Source organism: Netta rufina, assembly GCF_964035555.1.
Source record: "Netta rufina genome assembly, chromosome: 28".
NCBI lineage: Eukaryota > Metazoa > Chordata > Aves > Anseriformes > Anatidae > Netta > Netta rufina.
This window is the reverse complement of record NC_140152.1, coordinates 1,431,937-1,457,073: the sequence shown is the minus strand read 5'-3', so window position 1 is coordinate 1,457,073 and position 25,137 is coordinate 1,431,937. Positions and strand designations below refer to the sequence as shown.

The 25,137-nt window shown below is 46.8% G+C and overlaps 1 protein-coding gene across 1 annotated transcript; it reads right to left on the bottom strand.

Annotated features, from left to right (window-relative positions):
- Positions 1 to 7,835: 7,835 nt before the first annotated feature.
- Positions 7,836 to 24,508, bottom strand: MBD3 (methyl-CpG binding domain protein 3). The gene is made up of 8 exons (XM_084302473.1): positions 24,427 to 24,508; positions 23,138 to 23,260; positions 17,827 to 17,986; positions 16,074 to 16,211; positions 13,663 to 13,753; positions 13,013 to 13,190; positions 11,607 to 11,804; positions 7,836 to 9,977 (listed from the first exon to the last, which is right to left on the bottom strand). Exons 1-7 carry the CDS (start codon positions 24,438 to 24,440, stop codon positions 11,612 to 11,614), a joined length of 897 nt encoding a protein of 298 aa, XP_084158599.1. The 5' UTR covers positions 24,441 to 24,508; the 3' UTR covers positions 7,836 to 9,977; positions 11,607 to 11,611.
- Between the last annotated feature and the right edge of the window lie 629 nt (positions 24,509 to 25,137).

Below are 25,137 nucleotides of genomic sequence, written 5' to 3'. Positions count from 1 at the left end.
CTGGAAAATATGTGAAGTTTCCTCCTTTCACCTCAGAGCTCTTTCTTGGTTTTGAGCTGACCGGCTCTTCTTGGGTGGCTGCAAAAAGGAGACGGCTGCAACTTCTCCTTCCCCAGGCATTCACAGCTCCGTTTCACCAGGATCAGGCCGCGTCTGCCCAACCTCAGCTCTTGCAGAGATGCACCAGCACGAGCACATCTCCTTGCTTCCTCCCACCTCAGCCTCCTCTTCCCCTTTCCCATCCCCGTGCCACGGGCTGGCAGCTCCCGGCACGTTAGGGACAGCTCGCCCTGCTGCAGGCTGAGGCTTCTCCTCGAGGGACAGATGTGGCAAAACCAGCAGATCTCAGCCACGCAGGCTGGCTGAGAGACATCCCCTCCTCTCACTTCCCAAAATATTGAATTCACTAAGTTGAAACACCCCGCTGAACTACTAAAAATAGTGGGTTTTCCATTACTTGCGGTTAAATGGTACGTCCCCCTTCTGAGCTTCTCCGATATACAGAAATTGGAAACTCATTAATGACCACCTAACCCTATGCCTCTCTCAACTTCTGCGGGCAGCTGCACCAAGGCAGGAGCCTCCCCCTGCGCTGTGAACCTGCCTGAACCAACCCTGACGTCCTCACAAGGCAAACCCTGCGGCACGCTGACCAGCACGGGCCACCAGCCCGGCACCTTGCGAGCCCCACCAGGAGCGCTGCACGTGGGCTCTCTCACCCCAGCAGCTACACCACCAGCTCCCAGCGCTGTCATTTTTGCCTACACTGTGCTCTCTCAGTCCTCTTGGGAATTCACTACGTCAAGTCCAACAACACTTAGAGACGCTGCCAGTTCTTAAAGTGCTTTTGGCAAACCTGGTTCGTAGATGCTCTGCCTATGATCTGTTCCATTTTCAGCAGAACTAGCTCATGCTTTCTTCTTTCCTTAGATTCTTAATTTCATTCGTGACCCTAAGTTGCCTTTTTTCTTAACCTGAGTAATGAGGAAGTCTTTAAAAGCCTTGCCTTTGTTAACAAAGAATTTGTCTATGTAATCCATTTCTCCAGCACAGCTCCAGTTCTTTAACAAAAAAGAAAAAAAAAAAAAAAAACAACAAAAAAAACATACAGATTGAACTTCCCTAAACACAACTGAAAAGAGAAGGCCCTCACTTGCTGCTTCCAAGCCCACCTCTATAATCCATGCCAGAAGGTTTCCCCATTTCCTATCCGGTCCCATTCACTCTCTCCTCTGCTGCTTTGCACTGCCTGTAATCCTTTGCCAGGCAGTCCCAGTTACCACAACCGATCCCAGAGATGCTCTCCGGGTCACAAACCTCCTTTGCTCACTTTCCACGTGGCATCACGCTTACAGAACAGGCATTTTTTGTCCACAGCTATCACGTTAGGAGAGACTTACTGCACTTTCTGTGTAGCTTGTAAGTGGGGTGCAGGCGTTGTCATCAGCTGAAGCAGGTCTCCGACCAGCACTGAACAAGGATGTCGCTCAGAGTGACCTGTACAGCCCCCTGTGTACGTACAGGGAGTTAAAGAATGCTGTACTAAAGCACAGCAAAGGTGTAACAGCACATTGAGCCATTTTCTGCACGGCGAAATAGATCAATATAGCTACAGCAAAGTTATTATTACCACCACAGCTATGCAAGTAAAACTCCCTCAAGTGTGATTCTGTGACAGCCACGTCTATTTCAGGTCAAGTGTGCAAATGCAGAAGTTAAAATGCCCTAGCTAGAATATTTATTGTGCTATAAAGATCAAGCCCTAAAAGAGGAGATACTGAACATAGAGGGGTGGGGAGGAAAAACCCCACACTTGTTTCCTTTCCTTTTAATCACAGCACATTAGCCAAATGCGATAAACGGGACCCAAGGTTTAGGTGGGGAAAATACTTTTGGAGGACGACTGCAAGTGGTTCCTCTAACTCTTTCGGAGATCAAACTCGACTTTCTGCACTGTTCTTCAAGCACATGCAAACATCATGCAAAAAATACACGCTCTGAGCGGTGCAGAAGAGGTGGTGCAGCTTGGAGAAGAACTATAAAAAAGTCCTCACTTGTGTGTGGGAAGGCTTATGGGAATATTTCAGCACATCAGGAGCTGAATCACTGCATGTAGGTGGAGCCAGACAGATTGACAAGATCTGCAACTTGAAAGATGACCTAAGTCTGAGATCAATCATCTCAAAAGTAGCTGACTGAGGGAACAACATATGGAGACGGATCAAGGTGACGAGGCTGAATGTCAGCACGGCAGGGAAAAACTGCATTAGATGCACATGCTACAACTGACCGAGCATTGTGCAACTCAAAGCACGGACAACTGCATTCCTCCCGGCATAACAGGCTGAGCGCTCTTTTCTTCTGTTGCCTTTCAGTGTCACCACAACTTTATCTCAACAGACTCTTGTCTACTACAGCAGCACGTAAAAAAGGCACTCTGGGGGAAGCCATTAGCAAATGTCTCTTTTTCATGCATTAGATTAATGAAGAATCTGGCTTTCAGGTAACGACTTCTGAAAAGTTGTGGAGCAGCCACTTGATGCAAAACTAAGAATTAATTGTACATCAGATAAAAGCAAGAAAAAATAAAAAGACTGTGCACCAAGCTTTCAAGTTTCACAGCCCTTCAGATCACTGAATCCCAGTAAGATCTGCTCTAGAGGTTAATCCAGGACATAAAACCGGACTCAAATTACAAACAAACCCAAGTAATAACTTATTATTCAACTCTTTCAGAAACTTGGGAGCCGATTCGTCAGAAGACCTGTATTTTACACATGCAAACACACAGATTTCTACAGCTAAGCAGTTCCTGACTTCTGCCACCGGAGACAAAGAATTTATGAGGTCATTCAGTGCCCCACTATTCTAATTCAGCATGAGCTCAGAATATTTCCATTTGTGCCTCTGTAAGGTAAGAATACACTAAACATAAAAAGATTAATTTACCATCAGTATCATCAATACTGAATTAGAATGCTAACTGATCACCCTGACAAGCATTTCAAATGCAATTTGGTAGGTCATTCTGAAGTTCAACATGTTTTTTCCTTCATCGTTCTCACAAGTGCCCTATCACTGTAAAACAGGCTTTAGCAAATGCTGTCCTGTGCTGTTGGGATCAAACTGAAGGGTAATGGTTTTCCCTCATTAGTTCAAGGGAAATTCCCACCCCTGGAAGTGTTCAAGGCCAGGCTGGACGGGGCTTTGAGCAACCTGGTCTAGCAGGAGGTGTTCCTGCCCCTTGTGGGGAGGTGGAATTAGATGATTTTTAAGGTCCCTTCCAATCCAAATCATTCTATGATTCTGTGAACACAGTTGATCTCTGCTCATCTGAGAATAAATCCAAGTTTTAAGCTTGCTATATCCTCTACAGGACACCATTTTCCATGCCGTGGAATGGATTCTGACCATGGGCAGGCAGGAGGCAGTACGCCACCATCTCAGGTCTGTGTCTGCTTCCAGCAGGAGCTGAGATGCACAACGCAGGTACCATCGAGTTTATGCTCAGTGACAACAGCTAAGAATATGCACTCCGTTTGATAGGGGATAACTGGCATCATCCAAAGACTCACATGCACAGCAATCCCAAATGAACAGGACTGACTTGATAGTTAATGCTGAAAAACTTTTTTCTTCATTAGACACATTCTTCCCATTCCCTCCCTCCATTTGTTTCAAGCCCTTTAAACACGTTATCCTACCTGCTTTTTGAGGACTGGGAGAATCAGGCTACATTGAACAGGCTTTCTTTAAAGCGAGACAAAAAGGACATGACTCAGAGGTGCTGAAAGACTTAGTTACCCTTTTGTATGTTCTGCTGTATCTACCTCCTGCAAAGTAGTACGGAGTAGGAGTGAAGGGAAAAAAAAATGCAGTAAGCAACTAGACACAGAGTCAGAAGGAAGAGCTGAGCCTGTAGGTAGGTTATCAGACCCAAGGAACAGACCTGAACAGAAGGTAGGGAGGGATCTGGATGGAGGTGAGATGGCTTCGCCCCCTCTCAGGGCGGGACGCAGCCTGGGAGGCCCCCGGCCCTCACTGCCTGCAGCGCTGCACCCAGCCCGACCTGGGCCTTGGGATGGGTCTGGGGGACATGGGGGCCAGGGCAGCTCTGCTACGAGGACAGGCTGGGAGAGCTGGGGGTGTTCAATCTGGAGAAGAGAAGGCTCTGGGGAAACCTTCCAGCGGCCTGCCAGTACCTAAAGGGGCTGCAGGAATCAGAGAATCACAGAATTGTAGGGGTTGGAAGGGCCCTCAAGAGATCACTGGGTCCAACCCCCCTGCCAAAGCAGTTCCCAGAGCAGGTTGCCCAGGCAGGTGTCCAGACGGGCCTTGAATATCTCCAGAGAAGGAGCTCCCCCAGCCTCCCTGGGCAGCCTGTCCCAGCACTCTGTCACCCTCCCCAGGAAGAAGTTCTTTGGCGTGTTGGTGCGGAACTGCCCAGGCTCCATTTTGTGGCCACTGCCCCTTGTCCTGTCCCCACAAACCACTGACAAGAGGTTGGCCAAATCCCTCTGTCTCCCACACCTCAGGTATTTGTGAACATTGATAAGATCCCCTCTCAGCCTTCTTTTCTTGAGGCTGAACAGACCCAGGTCCCTCAGCCTTTCCTCACAGAGGAGATGCTCCAGGTCCTGTATCATCTTTGTAGCCCTCTGCTGGTCTCTTTCCAGGAAATCCCTGTCTTTTTTTTGTACTGGGGAGCCCAGAACTGGAACTGGGAAAGCTGTGGAGGGGCTCTTTGTCAGGGGTGGGCAGTGACAGAACAAGGGGTAATGGCTTTAAGCTATAAGAGAGTAGGTTTAAATTCAGTATTAGGAGGAAATTCTTCCCTCTGAGGGCGGTGAGGCCCTGGCTGAGGCTGCCCCGAGGAGCTGTGGGTGCCCCATCCCTGGCAGTGCCCAAGGCCAGGCTGGATGGGGCTGGGGGCAGCCTGGGCTGCTGGGGGGGTCGTGCCCGTGGCGGGGTGGGACGGGGTGGGCTTCGAGGTCCCTTCCAACTCAAACCACTCGATGGTTATGTGATTTTAACTGCTGGCAGGGAGCCTGGAGAGCCGCCTGTTGGGCGCATTGTGCGCTTTCACAGAAAGAACTGGGAACCCGTTAATTTTCTAAAATGCTCTCCCACACACAGAACTGTTGCAGTTGCCACAGAGGTAACATTCAATGGCAAACAGGAGGGAAGAAAGGCAAGAGTATGTTTGGTAATGATACTAAAAGAACAATTAAAAGTTGATGAGAAACAGCCAAGACAAAGTTAGACAGAGATGAGTAAGCAGCAGTCCTGAAAAACTAAGGATAAAGGATTAGGTGTAATATCCGAGGCCTCAGAAATGAAATAAACAGGCCTGGAAAGGAAATTTGATTACCAGCTTGTGTGTTTCAAAGGAGAAAGTCTTAAACCATGGACAATACCAACTACATGGCTACAAAATACTTACTACAGAGAAACACAGTTACGCAGCAGCTCTGCAGAAGGTACAGCAGCATCAGTGGATTTTAACTCTTTTAAAAATCTTTGGGTGCAGTCCTCAGTTGTGCAACTGGGTGCCTTTCACAGGATTAGCACAAATACTAGTTTGAACCAAGGAAACTTTAACTAACAGGATAGCCTGCTGCCTCTTCCCTCTGTTCCTCCAATTGCTACAGTCAGCCTGTAAAAGATTACTTTTCAGCAAGACAGCTGCAAAACACATTTAACCTTCATTTACATTCCTATTCAATGTTTTCTTAGTTTATAGAAAGGAGCAACGGGACAGTCTCCTATAGCTATAAAGAAGCTGAATTACCTCCACCAGTAGCTGATAAACTAGCACCGATGAAAAGGTTTCATTCAGCACAGTTTGTCTCGCACAAAGTGAATGCTTTTAGCTTCCACTGCAACTAAAATGCATTTTACTGATGGAAACACATGTTTCTGATTTGCAAAGTTCATTTCAGCAAGCCTGTTTTCACACAGGAAGCAGAACAGAATAGTGCATTTATCAGTGAATTCTAAATTTAAATATTTTTGCTTTAATACTATCACTAATAATTCACAGCCCTGAAACAAAAGACTCCGTATGTCAGGCTTAACATATCTACATTTTAACAGTCCAGCCATGTCACTCATGCCTGTTTTCCCTTCCTAAGGTGCTCAGGTTACAAGCAAGACAACTCCTCCCTTTTCTTGCTCAACAGGCAGTTCAGCAAGTTCAACTTCGGATGCGAATCAAGCTAACTTTTTCTTGGGCAGAACCACCTACAAAAGGTCTGCAGGATAAATCTAAACTGCACCAATACCCATGCAAATTCATTTATGTTTATTGATTGCCCAACATTTTATCCATCTAGAATTCAGTAAAAATAATACTGGTAATAAACAAGCAGGGAGAATTAAATTCCCTTAACTTTGTTAGTTTTAAAAAACACAGCAGAGAAAAAAACCTGAGTCATCTTAACGGAACAGCTCCAACACACTTTGCGTAAGATAAAATCAGAAGTCTTAAACAACCAGGAGTCTCTTTCACTTTTGCACAGTAAAACTGTGTTTTGAGGGTTTTTGCCCTATCTACCAACATCAAGCAAAACAATTTCCCTCATCTCCTCCAGCCAGTGCCCTCTGGAACTGGGCAAGCTGCTGTTTCCAGATGAAACAAGAAAAATCTGAGCATGACACAGGATAAGTACAGCTTTTGTGAATGCTGATGGTATATATCCAACGTTACATTGCCTACAGAAAAAGATGAAAAACTTCAACTGTATTGGACAAGTTCCTACCCTTCCCAGTGAAGATGCACAAAGACCACTAAAATCTGCTTATATGTCACTTCCAAAAAGGATTAAACTAGCTGAATATAACTAACTCCCCACAGAGCTTGGTGTAATTATTTTTATAGAAAATAGCCAACCAGAATAGATTACTGGTGCGCAACCAGTGCGCAGGACAAACCTAAGGCTATTTTACACTGCTGCTTTGTATTACATACATTTATAATCTTTGAGGACACAGAAAGGTGCCGTTACCGCTGATGGAAATAACTACTGTTTTCAAAAGCATCCTCACAACTGCTTCTCCAAGCAGAGGAACCTGGTCTCAGACAGAACCACTGTAACTACATTCACATGTAACAACTGCTGTATATTATGAAAAGTTAAAGATTTTGCTGAACTCCATTCAATTACTTTTCCTACATGTCTTATTAACTAATCATCTGCTTCAAAAGCTCTACCTCAAATAGCAACTACTTTCTCCACCTTGGGGATATATTCGACAAAGGCAGACAACTATGTGCCCCTTGGTCATGTCCATGGCAGTAGGCTGTGGCAAGACAAACTAACCCAGCTGTTGTTGCAGCACCATGAGAAAGAAAACAGGTTCATTTAAAAGGAACTTTTCATTCACTTACCTGTCTCACTAAGCAGGTAAAGTTATTCCCTGGGATGTGACAGGAAACCTGGGCCCCTTTTTGGTACTTTGAACAATCAACTCCATATGAATGAAAACAAACTTTTTAAAGGGCTGACAGGGAAAAAAAGAGCTCAGCAAGGAAAGTAGAGGTAAGAAAACAAAAGAGCTGGCACACAAGTTAGCAACAATTTAAACTTAATTAATTCTTCTTAATGAATCTTCAATGCATTAAAAGACTAGTATCAACTTCTTAATCATCTGAGTCCTGGTGCTTACATATGTTTAAAATTTATTTTGATTAAAATAAAAAGTAAAAGACATCACTAGATATTTAAAAAGTTTTTAAAAAGTCAAAAGAAATAGTGTCAGAACAAGATGGCCATGTTCAAGAAACCCCCTCCAGGATGGATTGTAAACTGCTAGAGTTGAGATTCAGACGACCACATCAGCAACTCGCCCGTTACACAGGACATCCTGGTAGCCTCTTCCTCAGTGAGGACACAGAGGACTCTGCAGCAAGAAGGAACTGGCTTTCCACAAGTTTCATCCATTCTCCTCTTCTGGGTCTCAAACTTCAAGATCCAAATGTCAGAACAGAGCCCACCACAGAAACGCAAGAGCTTTTCTGCTGAGGTAACTGGAAGGGGCACAGCACAAAAACTCCAAGCAGGGGCTTGAGGGAGACCAGAAGAATCTCTACTTTGTGAGAAACATTTAATTCAACACAATGAATTACAAGAGGACAGATTTACAGAATAATAACCGTAACAGACTGTTCAAAAAGGAAAGTAATTTTCACTGGCTGCAGTAGCAGGTAAAGTTCCCCAAAGGAATACCTGGTAGAGCAGCAGCAAAGTACAATTCAGTCTTCTTGCAGTACTCCAAATGAGCAGTATCAAAGAATTTTGTATTCTCACATCTTTAAGAAAAGAGTTAATATAGTATCAGTCACTTTGGCATGGGATATTTTTCAAGGAGCTTAAACCTATTCAGATCACTACACTGAACTACTCCCAAAGGCTATTACTCGCCAGGCAATTCCCCTGGTCCCTTGCTGTTCCTGCTAATCATTCTTACATGATAAAGGCTCTGGGAGCTACTTTCTTCCCCAAGTTTTGGGATACCAACAACTTGTACAATTGGTTAGTGGCACAATATTTCATCCACCACTTTATACTGTACTTTCAGCTGAGACATCCATGCACAAATTATGCAATGGATACCCTAAGACTAAAATAACTTCTGCAACCTAGTCAACGCATTCTCCAAGCTACACACACATCTTTCTCCCATCTCTCTATCCTCCCTCCCCAGATAAATCCCTTTTTAGCCACAAGTTACCCCAATATGCTCACAGTTGTACTAGAAGAGACTGATGAATCAATCAAGGTACCCATGGTGAAGCCAAATACTTATAAACACATTAAGGCAGGTTTCACATCATTTCATTTTTTGGACACAAAATGCTGGTCACTTCACTGCACATGCAAATAAGAAAGATTTAATACTTAATAAAAAGCTTTAGATTCATTTAGATATCAATTATAGAAAAATCAACCTTTTGCCTTTCTTGTTTTTAAAAGAGGTCAGAACATTACTGCACATGAAAGCAGATGTGTAGACACACCTATTGGAATGGATTCCCTTCCCTCCACACACACAGAAACAGAGGTCAGGGTTCTTGGCACCAGAAGAGAAAAGAGGAAGGTTTCCTCATTGTCAGTCAGAAATGAGTCATCCTTCCATTCTGAGTTGAGAAGGTCCTTCTGACCAGACCTAAGCCAAAGCAAAATATACCACAGAGCGGGTATATTTATCTTCAAAACTCTGTTCTGCTATGCTTGGACATACACAGAACTCTGTATCTAAAATGTGCACAGTAGTGCATTCGGTGTGGTGTTGGAACTCGCTAAAAACCAGATTGCCATTGACCAGCTCCTCACGTGTAACTTCCCCTACTCATCAAAACCTCAGGTGGAAGAGGCACTGGTAGTTCATCTCTGAGACTACGCTTTCAAGACCAATGTGGTCTTGCGAGGAAAATGAAATTCACTGACCCAAATAGACACATGGAATGACAATCCACAACATAAAATGACCTCCCTACAGTCTGGTACAAACAGGTAGCCTACAGCAGAGTAGCCAAGGAGTGAAACAGCATCTCTCTCACTTGCATTAGAGAGAAAATGGCTTTGATGGGTCATTGTTAAAGATACTTTGCTAGAAAAGCTTGAAAAAATCACTGACCCACAAAAAAAAAAAAAAAAAGGACAGGAAGTTTGGTTCCTATTATATTCCCTCCCACTCTTTTTTATTCCTTTATCCCCTCCCACTTTTGTCTTCCTGATTACCCTACCCCTTTAGAAAAAGGAGGGGCAGTAGAGTTTAGTCAAGTTCCATCTTCAAAACTACCCAGCAATTAATGAACCATCAGCTTCTCAACTTTTCCTGAAGTGTACATCAAAATGCTCATAGGTACAGTTGGATTGTTGGTGCAATTTACTCTGCAGACACTCTTGGCTTTGTAAATAGTTGTGCTGACCCTGCTGATAGGGTTTATACTGGGAATTCTTAGATGGAACTCCCTAGAAGAAAAAGAAAAAAGACCTTGTAAGTTAGTAGGCACTTTTAAACACCTTTGTAGCAAGCACGCTCTTAAAAGAATAAATAAAGCACCATTGGCAAAACATAGCCGTTTCTTTATCTCCTGTTTTTCACCTTCAGCAGACAGTTTGTTCTGGTTCTTTGCTGTTGCCAGACCTTTGTAGTAGAAAGGAATGCAAGATATTCACTGTCCAAATAAAGCTACTGTTAGTCATGTGGTAAAACAGGAAAACATAAAGAGCCCAGATAGAAGATGGTATCTCCCAAACGCCAAACAGATTTCACAGTATAATCAACCTTCCAGCATGAAGGATCGCTTAACATAAAATCATTCTTCATTCTACCTGACACTGAAATACAGCTGCCGCTCCCTCCAAAGGGGGTTTTCTTTTCTTCTGCTCTTCATCCTAAAGATTCCTTTCTTCCTCCACATTCTCGACTCTTGCCTCACAGGCTCACACAACCGGAGTCTGCATAATGAAGTGCCCTGGGTATTGGCTATCCTATCCCAGCGACAGAGCACTAATTGCTTTTCTCAGGCTAAAACTTAATATGATCAAAAATTAAAACCAGTGAGTTCTGTTTTTATCTCATTGCACGAGCTCCACCGATGAAACACGCAGGCTAGGGTTACATCAAACAACACAGCAAGGAAACACTTTGCTTCACAGGATGGTGCTCTGTCCCTGCCTAGTGCAACAGGCAATGCTTAAGGGAACTTCAGTTGGTGTACCTTGGCTTGGCTTTATAAAACTGCCTCCCCCCCACCCCATTACTACACAGTGAGGATTTATTATTCAGAGCTATTTTGGTTTACAAGACAACAAAAAAAATCCATTTGCACCTTTAAAGAGGTCCACTGCACAAGTGGAAGTCAGAGAGAGACTTGAAAACAAGAAGCAAGCCCATTATAATTGTTTTAAGGGATACACAGTGTAAAGGCACATTTCTGGGAATCCTGCAGGTACCAGTGTTAACCATTTTTTTCAGTTATTCACAAATTTTGAATACATGCATTCTTCTGTTACTTTCGGTTTGCTAATTCCTGCCACAAAGTATTTTAGCAACTTCCTTCTTTTGATGGTCATGTTGCCCTTTCTGACTTCTAAAATGTTAGTTAAAATTTCCACTATTCTGCCCCCTAATACACCCTGCAAGAAAATGCTTACTAAAAAAGCAAAGGTTAGCCAAAAATGGAGGGAGGGGAACTAAATCCATAAGATGGCAGCTGCCCTTCCTGCCCACAGTATCCTCTTCCCTGTCATAGGTAGTAATAAATAAACTGGGGAAAAAAAGTGACCACAAAACAGGTGAACGTTTAGGAACTGACCCAGTTTCAAGACAGAACCCTTCAAGTGCTTACACACACATTCTGGTTACGCTTTTAGCCCATCTAACACAAACATAAAGCCCCAAACATTTGATGACAATAAAAACTCACCAGCCATCATACCCCTCAAAACATTTGATTTTTTTTGGTGAAAAGAGCACTTTTGAAAATGTGTGCTAAGAAGCAAAGATTTGTTGATATATGCCAGGATTCCCTCTGAAACCATTTCTGTCTTCAGAACTATTCGGTACAGTTTAAGGAAAAAAGAAAGTTGTCATACCTGGACTATACATTCTCCATCTCCTGGTCGTGATCCTGTTCCTCTTCCTCCTCCTCCTCTTCTCCTTCTTCCTCACCTCCTTCTTTCTCTGAAGGAACTTCCCCATCTCTTGCAATTTCCTCTACGTGGGCAAGCATGTCAGCCATCAGGGCTTCCTCCAGCCTCTTTCGCACCTGCTGCACCAGCTCCTCTTGCTTCCTGCCCCAGATCAACGAACACTTGAATTAATTCTCAAAGCTAACTATTTCAAGGGAAAGAAATCTTATATTGCTCATCCATGAGGCTGGGCAGAGAAGCACAGTTTTAAAAGAGCCCTCAGTAAGAACTGCACTGCAAAAAAAACCCGCCTGGCATTACACTTTAAGTGAAGCTGAGAAACACTTTATAAAAGTTGCCCAATTCTTTCTATTGTGAGTCCTTACTACTGATTGTACAATTTCTTAATTCTGGCTGAAATTTGCAGCTGGTTCAAGATTTTTTTTTTTTAATCACAAATATTAATTTAAGCAAGAAAAAGTCAGCCTACCCTGCTCAGATTTCCAAAAACAAGAATGGATTTTTTTTTTGACTATTTCATTTTTTTTCCCTTCATTCTCCTTTTGAGTAACAATCTTAAATTTTACAGCTTCTTTTATCTCAAAGTCACAGTGATGTAAAGAAGCGGTCAACAATTTGTGGCTCATGGGACTCCTATTTCATCTCAGCCACAGGAAATCAGAAAGTTATAAACAGACCTTTTTTCCTGGTCATTCATGTATAAATCACACGGAAGGAGTCATCCTGTAGTTCAAAAAGATTTACCAGCTGAACAGTCAAAACAATTACTGCCTTTGTACACTGTTAATGAATGTGAAGTAGTGTGATTTCAGGTTGAGAATGGAATATACCAAGGACATTATCAAGTGCTTAAAGCTGAATTTGACCAATTTTGATTCACTGAAAGCAAGCTATACCTACATAAATGGCATCCTTATTTGCTGCCACAGCAGTGGTTAATGCTTTTATTTGATCTTGTGCTGTCACAAAGGAGTAAGATGGCGAAAGTCTCATTATTTAGCATTTCCCCAATCCCTCCTTTGTTTAAGAGTTGCCTTAGTCAAGGTTACTCAAATTCAGATACTCCTTTTCAGTAACAGGAGACATACTGACATGAAGAACAAATATGAACCTGAAACCTCAGAGTAAGCAAGCATGGGTTAAAATTAAAAATAATGTGCTTTAAGTACATCCATGAGAGCTGCTTTGTGTAACAATTCTTTCTACTCTTCTAATAAAGACACATTCAAATTAACTCAGCAAGCCCTAGTGCTCTATCAAACATTCCAACTCGCCAGTGAAAAAACGTGGTGCTGTTTTATCACAAGAAAACATGTTCTAAGACAGTATCTGCTATTTCTAGGTAATACCTAATATCTTCATCTGTCACCATAAATGCTTTGCAAAGCGGCTGTGAAGTGTTTAGCCAAACTCCAGGATTCTTCTCGACGGCTGCAGACAGCTGGCCAGTGATGGGCATAGTGCTGGTGTGCAGAGCACTAGCGATAGCAGAGAGAAGGGTTTCATCAGTGCAACCAGGTCCAACCCCTGCAAGCCGGAGGAAAAGCAACGATCAGCATGGCACGTGACAACATGGCACATCAAGACAACAGCAATAATTTCAGATTTAACGGCAAAGCACGCGCTCTCATTTAGAAAGTCAACACAACATAAATCTCAGACCTCAACACTTCCAACGGCACCTGTGCTCCCAAGGTTATGTAAACCTAGATCAATTCCTCATTATGTTACATAAAAAACAACCTGGGAATGGAAGCTCTTTAAACAAGCACTGCTTCTGGAAAACAAACCAACAAAGTCTAGAAACTTTGCCACTTCCTCTCATTATGCTTCAGCATCCCCTGAGGACGGAGGGCGCCTGAGGAGTACTAAGGGCTCCTGCTGAAGCGGGAGTGGTCCACAGCACCGAGGAGCAGGAGGAGGTTGACACAATACCTTCAGATCACCGCTGACTGGGATCAAAACGCCACCCCTGGAGTTGAGGGCAGACTCTGATTACCTTGTAAACCTTTTGGAAGGTCCATTGTTTTCACCAGCTCCTCCGCAATGTCAAAAGCATTCAGTCCACTTAATTTCTTCTCCCAGAAGAGCTGACATCAAAGAAAGTGTTTATTGGTACAAAGCAGGGAAATGGAATCGACAACCACACAAAGCACCTGCTTACAAGCAGAAAGGGAAGGGCGCTGCTGCAGACAGTTTTATATTGGATTTACTGCAGAAGTGGTCTGAAGGCGGGGAGCAATCCTCATTACCAATCTCACATCTCTGTCCTGATTTACTGCCTGGAAAAAGACTTTCCTTTCCTCCAGGGACTGGTACTCACTGCTTCTGAACTGGAACAGCAAGGCAATGCTTGCTTGCTTTCACCCCAGTGCACACACAGTATGGGACAGCTGTTTTTTTTTACACTACTGTTCCTCTTTTGCTGCCTCGCATATGCCACAGAACTGAAGTTAAGGAATGCAGAACTCGTCCAAGCTATTTATGAGGTCAGACATTGTTTTATTCCTCTCCAGGCGTTTCTCATGGGAAGGATCACCGCTAGACCTTCGAAGAATTTTGAACTACGGGTTCTCCTCAGACCTAAACAGAAGTGAACCCATGGTTTGGTGGGAAGTCAGATACTAAAACTAGATAAACTTTCAACTCTCAATCTACGTGTATAGGTATGATCAATGCATAGCTGGAGTATATTTTCTCTTACAACAAAGCAATTTTATTGAGGCTTTGAAAAATGGAAAATTTTACCCTATACAGTCCAGACACATCCCCTTTCCACACCTGTCAAAATCTGAGCGTAACTGAACCCACACTACTTTTCCAATTACAAGCTCCTAAAAAGAGGAAGGAGGACAGTCAAAGCCAAAACACATAGGCTGGATGCTCGTTAGCTACGACTTTCAAATAGGCAAATATAAAGCCAGCACATGATGGGACTTCGTAGTGCTTTAGAATTCTGACGAAACATCTGGAGTCAATTGACCAGAGGTTTCACTATACTATATTCTGGTAAAGTAAGTAAGGAAAACCCAGACTGAGTCTACAAAGCTGCATTGCAACAAGTAGTAACGTGAGCAGGAAACTACAGAGGCTGGCTTACCTCTCTGCACTGGGGCTGATCTCTGCTGTCTAATGACTGTATTCATGTAACAATCTCTCCCTCAACAGGAGGCAAATCTCTATTCAGCTCAGGTTTTTTTGCACATCAACTTCTTACTTTTAGTGTCTTATTGTCCTACCTAGCCAAGGAGTTTATAGGAGGAGCAACACTACAAACACATGTGTCCTACCTCTTTAGGAAACAAAGCTAAAAGCCCACAAGCCTTGTTTAAAAAAAAAAAAAAGAATTAAAAAAAGCCACTCCATTTCAAATAGATTCTAAATCACACTTCAGAAAGATAAGTTCTTAAGTTTGCATAAAAAGTTTTCAGCACAAGAGGTTATTTTATAAGGTAAATCACTTTCCTCTTCAAACGATGCATTTTAATTCCACCAGACCTGCCAGAGTTTAAGGTATACCAGTAATTGACACCATTGACAGTGCATGAGCAGACTAATGAAGCTGAACATCTAGTTTCTAAAAGGTATAAAGACAGACGCGCCACAGGAAAGGATTCACAGAATCCCTGGTGTGAGCTCTGTGGAGGCAACAGGCTGTCAGCTCTACCTAACACTAATGAAAGGAGAACGCCTTCCAAAGGCTGCTTTGAACACGTAAGCCTCATTTGAACCAATGCCCAGCTTCAAAGGTACATTTGCCCTAAGCACACTTTTTGCATCTTTCACGAGATGAAATTAAGCTGAAAGATTTCCTTTACTTCTGGTGTATTCTCTTGTTTGAAAATATACAGTGCGTGAAGAAAGACAACAACTTTACATTAATGACGTTCCAAGGGAATTTCTAACCATACTCATCCAGGCAGAGTTAACTACTAATGATACACCCATCTAAAAAAAAGGCCCATGCAGGGGGTACAAGCCCTTGCAGCACATCACAAGCACCACGCTGTAGTCTGCACATGAAACAGGGATTTCTTGAAACACAGAATTCTAATACACTTGGAACATTTTATAACGATTACAATGTAAATTTCCTCTAAATTGTTTGACTTCTGTCTACATTTGTAGATAGGTCTTAAAGAAGTTTTTAACTAAAATAGAACTGTGACCTTAACAAAGGTTGGAGTCTAGTTATAAAACAGTGCAGACAGAATATTAGCTGTATACTAGAAACGTTTTCTGCTCTGATTTTAAAAGCTGGAAGCACTATAAACTATTGTTTCTGAAATCTCAAATTACCGTGGACGTTCAGTGTTAAAAAATGAAAGTGTTTTCTTTTGGGACCTTCTCAGCAGCAAAACCAAAAGTCTCCTAGCTCTGGAAAAATAGTTTCTAAGCTCCAAGCCTTACCTGCCGGGGTTGGTCCACAGCTTTCTGAGGATCACTCTTCACCTTATTGCTGGGATGGTTTGTGATCTTTGTGACAGGCTGTTTGAATATGGAGGCTGTCTGTCTGACAGGCAATGCTGTATTCAAATCAGGCTTGCCCTACAAATTTCAAAACAAAAGGAAGGGAAAATCCCATAAAACATTTCCAGTTTACCAACATGCTACTACAGCTACAAAGATGCGCTGTGGGCAAGAGAGACGTTATGGACTTGAAAACTTGCCTGAGCTTAAGCTGTATCAGTGGGACCGTTGAAGATGGTTGTGCATTTTTAAATCTTGCCCAAGAACTTTAAAATGTAACCATGTTTTTCACTCTCACATTCTACTTAAGATACCAGCCACCTCTCATTCTAGTTTATACACGTTGGTTTTATTCCAATTTTGACAGAAGTCAGGAGTCAGAACAGTGGATTTTAAGATGACGAGCCACCTTTGAACCACTAACCCTGAAGGTTTTGACACAGTGTTTGTAATAATTAAAAAGTTTATTGTGCAGGATTTAGAGGCCAGTTTGCAAATCCAGAAGCCATTCTAACACCTTCAGCTGAAATTCAGTTGTGTATGCCAATAAATAAAACAATACAGCTGGAATCTTGATCACTTTTTTACCTTCAGTTCTTCATAAAATTCATTTCTTAACGGGCCTGATAACTACCAAGCATTCACAACATGACTGTATCTTACACTGCTTGCAAAACGGGAAGCATGTTCCTCATTCCTGAGATCTACTGTGCTAATCTTGAAATGGCTGTAGGACATACTTTGTTCTCGAGGATGCAGACACAGTATCTGCTTAACATATTTATTCATGAGATGTAGAAAACTATTCAAGACAAATACCACCCTGAATCATCTTGTGCACTAATCCTAAACTAATGATAACTATACATTTATTGAAAGGTTTGGGCAGAATTTATAGCCTAAGAGGGGTGTTGGCTACTGGTCTGACTGAGGCAAGGCATTTTTCTTTTACAGCATCACTACAGCACCTAGTGCTGCATGTAAATCTTCCTATCACTTAGATCAGAGTACTGTTCTTGATTCTTTACCAGTTGACATAATTAGAAAATAAGCATTATGCTGTTTTCCATATTTAACATTTAGGTGCAGAGACACAGCTTTTAGGTTCTGAAAAGCATTTTGGCATCTGCTGAAGATGACATGAGCCTATCTATCCAGGCTGACAGTATACCACTGTAACCACCATTTTTATTCAACTATAATAATCAAAGCTACTGGGTGCCAAACACAGGCTCCCTATTTTGCTCTGCAGACAGGCCTTGCTGTCCTCTTGTCCCTTCCTCTTTTCGCCCAAGCCACGTTCTGTCCACGGATCAGTTCCGAAGCAGAGGCACCAAGGCCAGCTGCACCACCTCGCCGTGCCAGCAGCACGCTGCAGGCTCAGGGCTCTGGAGGAGATGGTGCCAGATGCGGCCACCACCAGCCCTGGAAGAAGAAGAGAGGAGGAGGCCAGCCCTGCCTCCAGCCCTTCTGGCTGCAAGTTTCTCCATGTCTCAGTACTGTGGAAGAATCAATGAGCTGCAGCTATCTGTCCAACACCCTACAACAGAGGTAATATCCCACACAACTCCAGCTTCCCCCATTCATTACAAAACGCTCCCTATTTGTGTTATCCCACATACTGTTCTGAGAAGCAGCCTGGCCAGCACAACAGGTGGATGGGAAGAAAGCTTCCAGTGTATCTTACTCTTACTTTGGCTTGGTTGGAACAGTCGTAGCGCATCCTCTGTCTGTTCTTGTTCATTTTACTCATCAACATCTTTCCCGTGCGGAAGTCAAAAGTGCTGAGGTCCATGGAGCTCCCCAGGTAGCGAGCCAGCTGGGGCTTGCTTCGGAACTTTTTACCGCTTGGGCTGAAAAAACGTAGAAGAAAAGAAACACGGAGGGAAATTAAAACCCTGTGGACTTCAATACCAGTGCTTGAGACAAATTTTGTTTCCTTCATGAACTTCCAGAAGTGAAGTTCACACTCAACACAAGATGGGTATCACTGCATTCATGTCAGCTCCCCGTGCTTATTGTGCAAGAGACAGACTAACTGCAGGACTTGTGAGAGTGTTTTTGTACATAAAGAGCAGAATTCACACCAGGTATAAATTAACAGGGTGTAGTTCACACCATAACTGAAGTGGAAGACAATGACACAGAAGTACTTAGTGCTCAATTGTCTCAAATAATAAATGCCTGTTTTCAAGGATAATTTCTTCTCACAGGAGCATTGTCTGACTGGCACCATAAACTCTGCTCGGGTTCCTGCCTCCCCCTCGAGCTGTGCATTTGGGTTGGATTACAAGGCTTTGGTAGCATCTGGAGCACCAGGATTGCGCAGTATCAAGTACTCAGGGAGGACAGAAGTTAACTGCTGACAAGGTGCAAAGTAAAGAATTACAAAGCTTAATTAATGCAAGAATAAAGGCCAAAACCTTACAAAAGTTTCCATTAATGGCAAAGCAGAAGAGATTCTTTTTAAACACATGATTTTCCATGAAAGACTACAATCTGGCAAGCACACACAAATTACTCCTGTTTTATTTTAATAAGAACTCAGCCTTTTGCACTACTACAAAAAGCACTAATTGAACCCTTTTGTATTTCATGCACAAAGCAAAAATAAGTCAATGCACTGCGACTGCACTGTCAGACCTACACAGACATTGAGCACAAAATAATCCTTCATGTTCTCGTTTAGCATCACAATGCCACTTTATTCTCTTAATTTCTTTCATTTCAGTTACTTTGTATCTTTAACACACCAAGTACTCCATTTTTTGGCAAGCAGAGGACACCACTACCTATGAAGCAGGCAACCTGCACATTCAGCCCCAGTGCCAGTCTGGTAAAAGCTCACTTCGCGTTGCGCTAAGCACAGGTTAGCTAGCAGATATTTAAGACCGAGAGATGCCAGCCTCATCTTCTCCCCCCACCCCGCATTTATCTATTTTCTTCTATTACAAGGCAGTTAGCGTTAGAGCATGTTTTCAGCCATATCACAGGGAAGCAGGATTATCTCCTCACCACCCTACAAACACTGTCTGCTCTCGATCTACCGGCGATCTCGTTAGGAAACGCGAGGTCACATCCAGGCAGACCTCAGGAGCAGCCTGCCCCTGCACAACGTGGTGACATCCATGAGCTTGGAAATTCAGAGCAACTTCCAAATATCCAAGCACTGAACTTCAAGTGGCTCGAAGCAGCACCTACATGTTAGAGACCCCGATTTTCTATGGAGGAGGGACACGATACCAGCATGACTCAAACCTGCTGGAGATGAATTAATGCCGATGAGGTTCCAGTGCCTCCTGGAGACAGACCTGTGATCAAGTCACCTGCTGATACTCCTGAAGCCAGAACCACAAGCTCCTTGTTCCGAGACTTACACTAGAAGGCCAAGAATAACTTGAAATAATAAAGCTGTCAGAGGCTGAGCAAAGCAGCATTACTAACTAGTCCAGCAATGCAGACCCCACTCTACCAGTGTTGCTGCGGGAAGATACTAACAACCTCTCTAGGGTTTTCTTTCAGGGTAGCTCAAAGGAAAAAGCCTTTTTTCACCACATTATCTGCTTCTTTGAAACCTTTATAGGAGTAAAGTCTGAAAAAAATAGCATGAGCACGGAATTTCTAGTCCCGTGGTAGTGACTAGCAGTGGCAAGTCAATTAGTCCAAGTCTTAAGACTCTCTACTGGAAAAAATAAGATTAAAAAAAAGAGAAAGAGAAAAACAGATAGCCAGAATGAAGCAAAGAATGAAAAATTCTCAAAAAAAAACAAAAAACAAAAAACAACAACACCAAAAAAAAACCTGTGAGGCAAAGACAGTATGAATTATATTAAAAATGTTATAAGCCTCTCAAAGGACAGATGATGCACATGGCAGCACCTGCCTGGGAAGCTCCTGGCCTTGGCTGCCCCGTGCCACTTATCCTGCCCCACAGCTGCCCCGCGTGCTGCTCGCACACATGCACAGGTATCCAGGCAGGGAGAATTGTCATCTGCAGAGGGCAGGGAGAAGAGGAGCAAGCACTTCATCACCAGCCGTTCTTCAGCAGGACCAGCACGCTGCGGAGCTGCCCAAAGACTCAGGCATAAGGGCAGGAGTAAGCTGACAGAAACAGACTGGGACTGGACACCAAATCTGAAAACAGTGCTTAAAAATACAGAGGGAGTTGCATGCCTTGACCCCAAAAGAGGAATACCCAGCTCCAGTACCCTAACTCTGTTAGGACAGGGCCATCGCTGCTGTTGGTGAAGTCAAAAGGGAAAACTGGACACTGCCTCTTCCAAGACCTGCAGCTCCACTTTACGGCCTGGCGTCTTAACAGAAATCCACCAGAGGGAATTTTGGAAATAACATGGTAGGCTGGATGGTGCTGAGGTGGCAAGTGCCTTGTTCTGTCACTTACAATGAGGGCACTTCCAGAACAGCAGAGCCAGGTACACTTGGAGGCAGCGTGCTGCAGCCCCTCAGCTTTTTGCTCGGTACGCGTCCTGGTAGCTCTGCAAGGGATCTGAAAAGCTGCTCGAAGTCAACTTACAACTAAAAAAATTCTGAAATGGCTCAGACTCCTGTCCCTTCCTCGGGACGCTTGGCCCAAAACAAAAGCACTGAAGTGCAAAGAAGGCAAACTTTTATTCTGATTACACACTGAGAAAGGCAGCTGGGTCCTGAGCCGTCCTGCAGCGACGGCAGGGAGGGAACAAAGCTCCTGCAGAAAGCCAGCAGCGAACTCACAGGGTAAACGCAGCACGAGCAGGCAGCTGCAGCCAGACCGTGCTCGGTGGGGCACAGCTGCTGGCCACCTACAGGCTCCCAGCAAGCCCAAATCCGAGCAGCAGCCCCTCAGAGCCCCCCTACAAAGCACGAGCGAGTTTTGCTTTGTGGTGGAGCAGCAGTTAGGGAACCCGAGTGTAACTGGAAGGCTGGTGTGCCTCTTGAACCACAAAACAGGGATTTTCTTTCTGCTCCAGAGCCTCTATTTTTTTGTTTGTTTTTGTTACAGAGTCTGAAGAGGCCCAGAAGAAGGAAATTGCAATACAAAAAATGCAGAAATCGACCTCTTCCAGATGGTACTGCAGGCGCTGGTACTGAATTACTGCCTGCCACGCTTCACCCCGCCACAAGCAGGGCGGCCGCAAAGCTGCGAGGGATTCCCCTGCCTGCCCATTATCTGCCCCGCACCAACAAACCGAGCCAGGCAGAAATGTGGGGCGGTGTTGGCGAGCCCGAGGAGCCCTCCTTTGTCGTGCAGGGGCTTTGGGGGCGCAGACGGGGCCGAAGGCAGGCAGCCTATTGAGGGCGAGCCGCCGCCAGGTGCCCGCTGTCCCCGCGCGGCTCTGCCTTTGTCTCCTCGCCTCCCGCGCCCAGGCAGCGGCCGCCAGCCCCGGCTGCTCCCCTCCTCCTGCCGCGCTCAAGAAGTCTCCTCCCCTCCGCTCTCCCCATTTAGCGTCCGCCAGATCCGCACGACTTGGAGAGCAAGGGACAAAAGACCAAAAAAAAAAACAAAAAAAAACAAAAAAAAACAAACCCAAACCACCAACCCACCCCAGATGTTGTCTGCCTTTGAACGAAATGGAGACGGCCGTCACCGAGGGGAAACGGGCGATGGGAAGCGTGTGCTTAGAGCCTCGCTCCCGGCACGGGGCGATGGGTGTAGCACAATGTGTTTCCTCCCCTGCTCAAACCCTGCTGCCTCCTGCGCCGCCGCACGCGCGGCTCCTCCCAGCCCACCCCGGGACCTCGGCACGCACCCGAGGGCGCGCGGCTCCCCGAGGAGGCACCTCCTGCACGCTGCCACCCGCTCCCCCAGCACCTGCACGTTATTCATGGCAACAGGATCCGTACTGAGCCCTCGATCTGCCTCGGTGCTGACCTCAACAAAGCGGGTCCTGGAGCGGGACAGCACCAACACAGCATGGGTACAAGAGCAGGCAAGCACTGCAGCCACCGTAACCCATCTCCTGTCCTCGCACCTCATCGGCATCTCCCTGTAACCTCCGCTCTGCCTGTCCCGAGCTGTCCTCCAGCACCCCAAAACCATCCCTTGGCGGAGGACAGCCCCGACCGTCTCCCTGAGGCTCACCTCACCTCCCGCACCAGGGCAGCTTTGCTGGGGGAGCTTGGGATAAAGCTGAGGAACTGAGAATGAGCAGAGCGTGCTCTCAGGGAAAGCATCCTCCTCTGCAGCTTCGGGGGGGAAGGTAATTCTTTGCAGGACAGCATTACGAACATTTTCTTGAACTTTTTACTTAGGTGCTGCGAAGGTAACAAATTCACACCAAAATAAGCTTCACCTAAGAGACTTAAGTTTTCCAGAGCAGAGATGCCAACAGCTTCCTGAAGCAGAGACAAACAAGCAGCCCAAACTTCTCAAGACACTTTGCCATCAAACCCGCAACAGAAAACAGCACGAAGAGAAGCCACGCAAAGCAGCCAGCAACCTCCTTTCCCCAGGTGGGGACACGGAGCCTGGGGAGAGCCCTCGCAGCAAACTGTCTTTGAGAGCCTTGGCTGCCTTGCACAGCTCCTGACGTGCTCCCCTGCCCGATGCCAGTGCAAGCCCTCCATCCCCACACCTTTCCTGCTCACTCAGGATGTGGCCCACGAGCCACACCACATCAGCCAGACGCCTCCTGGGCTCTCCCAGCTCTCACATCACAGACAAAACAACACAAAAAACTAAAAAGGTGAAACACTTCTGCACTGTCAGCAGCTGGTAAGCACGAGGTTGGAGGACTGTTCGTAACAGCCTGCTCGTGGACTGCACCTCGAGGAGGGCACTGCCAGCAGCACACCGCTGGTCAGACGCACATTGTGCAGAGCACGCTTAGCCTGCGAGATGCATTCACCTCCCAAAGCAGAATTCACATTCGACAGAAGGCAAGCTTTCACGTGGAAAGCACTTGCTGCTAGCATTTAGGGCTGCAGAAGGAAATCTCCAAACACACAGCACAGCAGCCCTAAAGGAGGCTTCAGGAAAGCAGTACGTGCCGCCCGCCGCTGCTCACCTCGGACTGGTGTTAATTCCCAAGGCTGGCGATCGCACACGAGAGCGCTTGTTTCCAGTCAATTCTGACGTGAAACCATGCACGCAGTTATCCACGCTTACTGCATCTGTATGCTCGGAGCAGCTGGGCAAAAAAAAAAAAAAATCAGCCAGGTAAACAACAGGCAGAAATAGCAGAGGTATTAATAAATTGCCACTCACATATTTTCCACTCTGAGGTAATGCAAAATGCAACAGTAACCAAAAATTAGTGCAGCAGGGCCGTGCTATACCTTTGATCTCTGTCCAAATTGATATAAAGGGAAAATCCATTATACCTTGGGAATAAAACTATGCTACTTATCTTCTCCCCCCGCTCTTTTTATAAACGCGGCTCTGAGACTGCAACTTTACAGATAAAGCCCTTGGACAACCAGGGATCTCGGGGGCTGTCAGCTGCGCTGCTCTGGCTGCTACAGGTGGTCCTTTCTTCTCCCCGCAGGCTGGGAGCTGCGGCTCAGGGGCTGGCACTTCAGCTTTGGGCTCTCGGCAGCGGCCGTTTGCTGCTTTGCTTACGGCTCAGCGCCGCACGCTACCCTCGCAATCGCAGTGTGATTTCCCAGATGAAACTCCGCACGTGCAGCAGCTGATAGCACGCGTCTCTCCGATTAGAAAGGCCAGGTGAGGACACCCGGGGAGCCTGGGCTACGCTCCCGCAGCTCCCCACGGGCCCGAGCTTCGCACACCGCCTGCGGGCAGCCCCCGGGTGTGCTGCAGCCGCCCCGCAGGGATGCGGGAGGGATCCCCGCGGCCCCCCGCAGCCCCACGGCACCCACAGCTCGCAGGACGAGCAGCTCCCGGCCGTTTGCTGCCCCGGCAGCGCCGTGCTCGGGTTGGGGTGCCCGCACCGAGCCCCCTGCCCTGACACCCACCCGCTGCCAGCACCCAACGCTGCCTCCTGCCCCAAATTCCTTGTGCAGAGGGAAAATGAAGCGGGCAGGGCTCCGAGGGGGCTGCACATCCCACAGACACCCCCAACCCCACAGACACCCGCCCAGGGAAGCCGAGCAGCACCAGACGGGCACAGAAAGCCGGGGGGGGGGGCCGGGGAGCTCAGTTCCCGGCCGTGGGGTGCCCGCAGCCCCCCCGGGAGACCCCCGGTGGCCGAGCCCAGCCCCGCCACCACCCCGGGCCCCCCCTGGAGCAGGTCCCGGAACCCCTCGGCCCTTCACCCCCGGGTTTCACCCCCGGGTCCCGGCCTCGCCCCCCCCCCGGCCCCGGTACCGCCGCCGGCCGCCCCCCCGCTCCCACCTTTTCCGCTCCATCTCTGCCGCCGCGGCCTCCGCTCGCCGCCTGCCCGGGCCCCGCGGGGCCTCCCCCGGCTCCTGCCTCCCGCTGCCGCCCCCCCCCTCCCTCCCGCCGGGCCACCGAGCTCCCCCCCCCCCCTCGGCCACGCCGCGGCTCCGCTCGGCTCCGCTCCGGGCCCGGCCGCTCCGCTCCGCGCCCGCCCCCGCGGTTCCGCTCCCGCCCCTTCCCCCGCCGCCGCCGCCGCCGCCGCTCCCCGCGCTCCGCCTCCCGCCAGGGCCGGGGGCGGCCGCATCAGATCCCTCCGCCCGGGCACGCCGCGGGATATAGTCCCAAGCGGGGGGGCAACGGGGGGCGGCGGGGTGGTCCTCACCGAGCCTCCCCCGGGCTCCCTCGGAGCCCCCCCGGTGTGCTCAGAGCCCCCCCCGGTCCACCCAGGGACCCCCCGCCTCAGCCTCCGCGTGGAGCCGCTCCAGAGCCCCGCGGCGACGCCACAGAGACCCCCCCCGAGACCCCCCCCCAAGCTCCCCGGAGACCCCCCCGGCCGCCCACAGCCAGCCCTCCGCCTCCACATGGACCCCCCCCCCGGCTCCACTGAGACGCCCCTGGCTCCACATGGACACCCCCCACCACCACAAAGACCCCCCCGGCTCCCCGGAGACCCCCCCCCAGCTTCACAGAGACCCCCCCCGGCCGCCCATGCCCACCCCTCCGCCT

What these genes read in the sequence shown, in the direction of transcription:
- MBD3 (XM_084302473.1), bottom strand. An exon ending in CTGTGGACCAACCCCGGCAG is followed by an intron (nt 13,754 to 16,073) that starts GTAAGGCTTGGA and finishes CTTTGATGTCAG; the next exon opens with CTCTTCTGGGAGAAGAAATT. An exon ending in CCTTCCAAAAGGTTTACAAG is followed by an intron (nt 13,191 to 13,662) that starts GTAATCAGAGTC and finishes TCCGGCTTGCAG; the next exon opens with GGGTTGGACCTGGTTGCACT.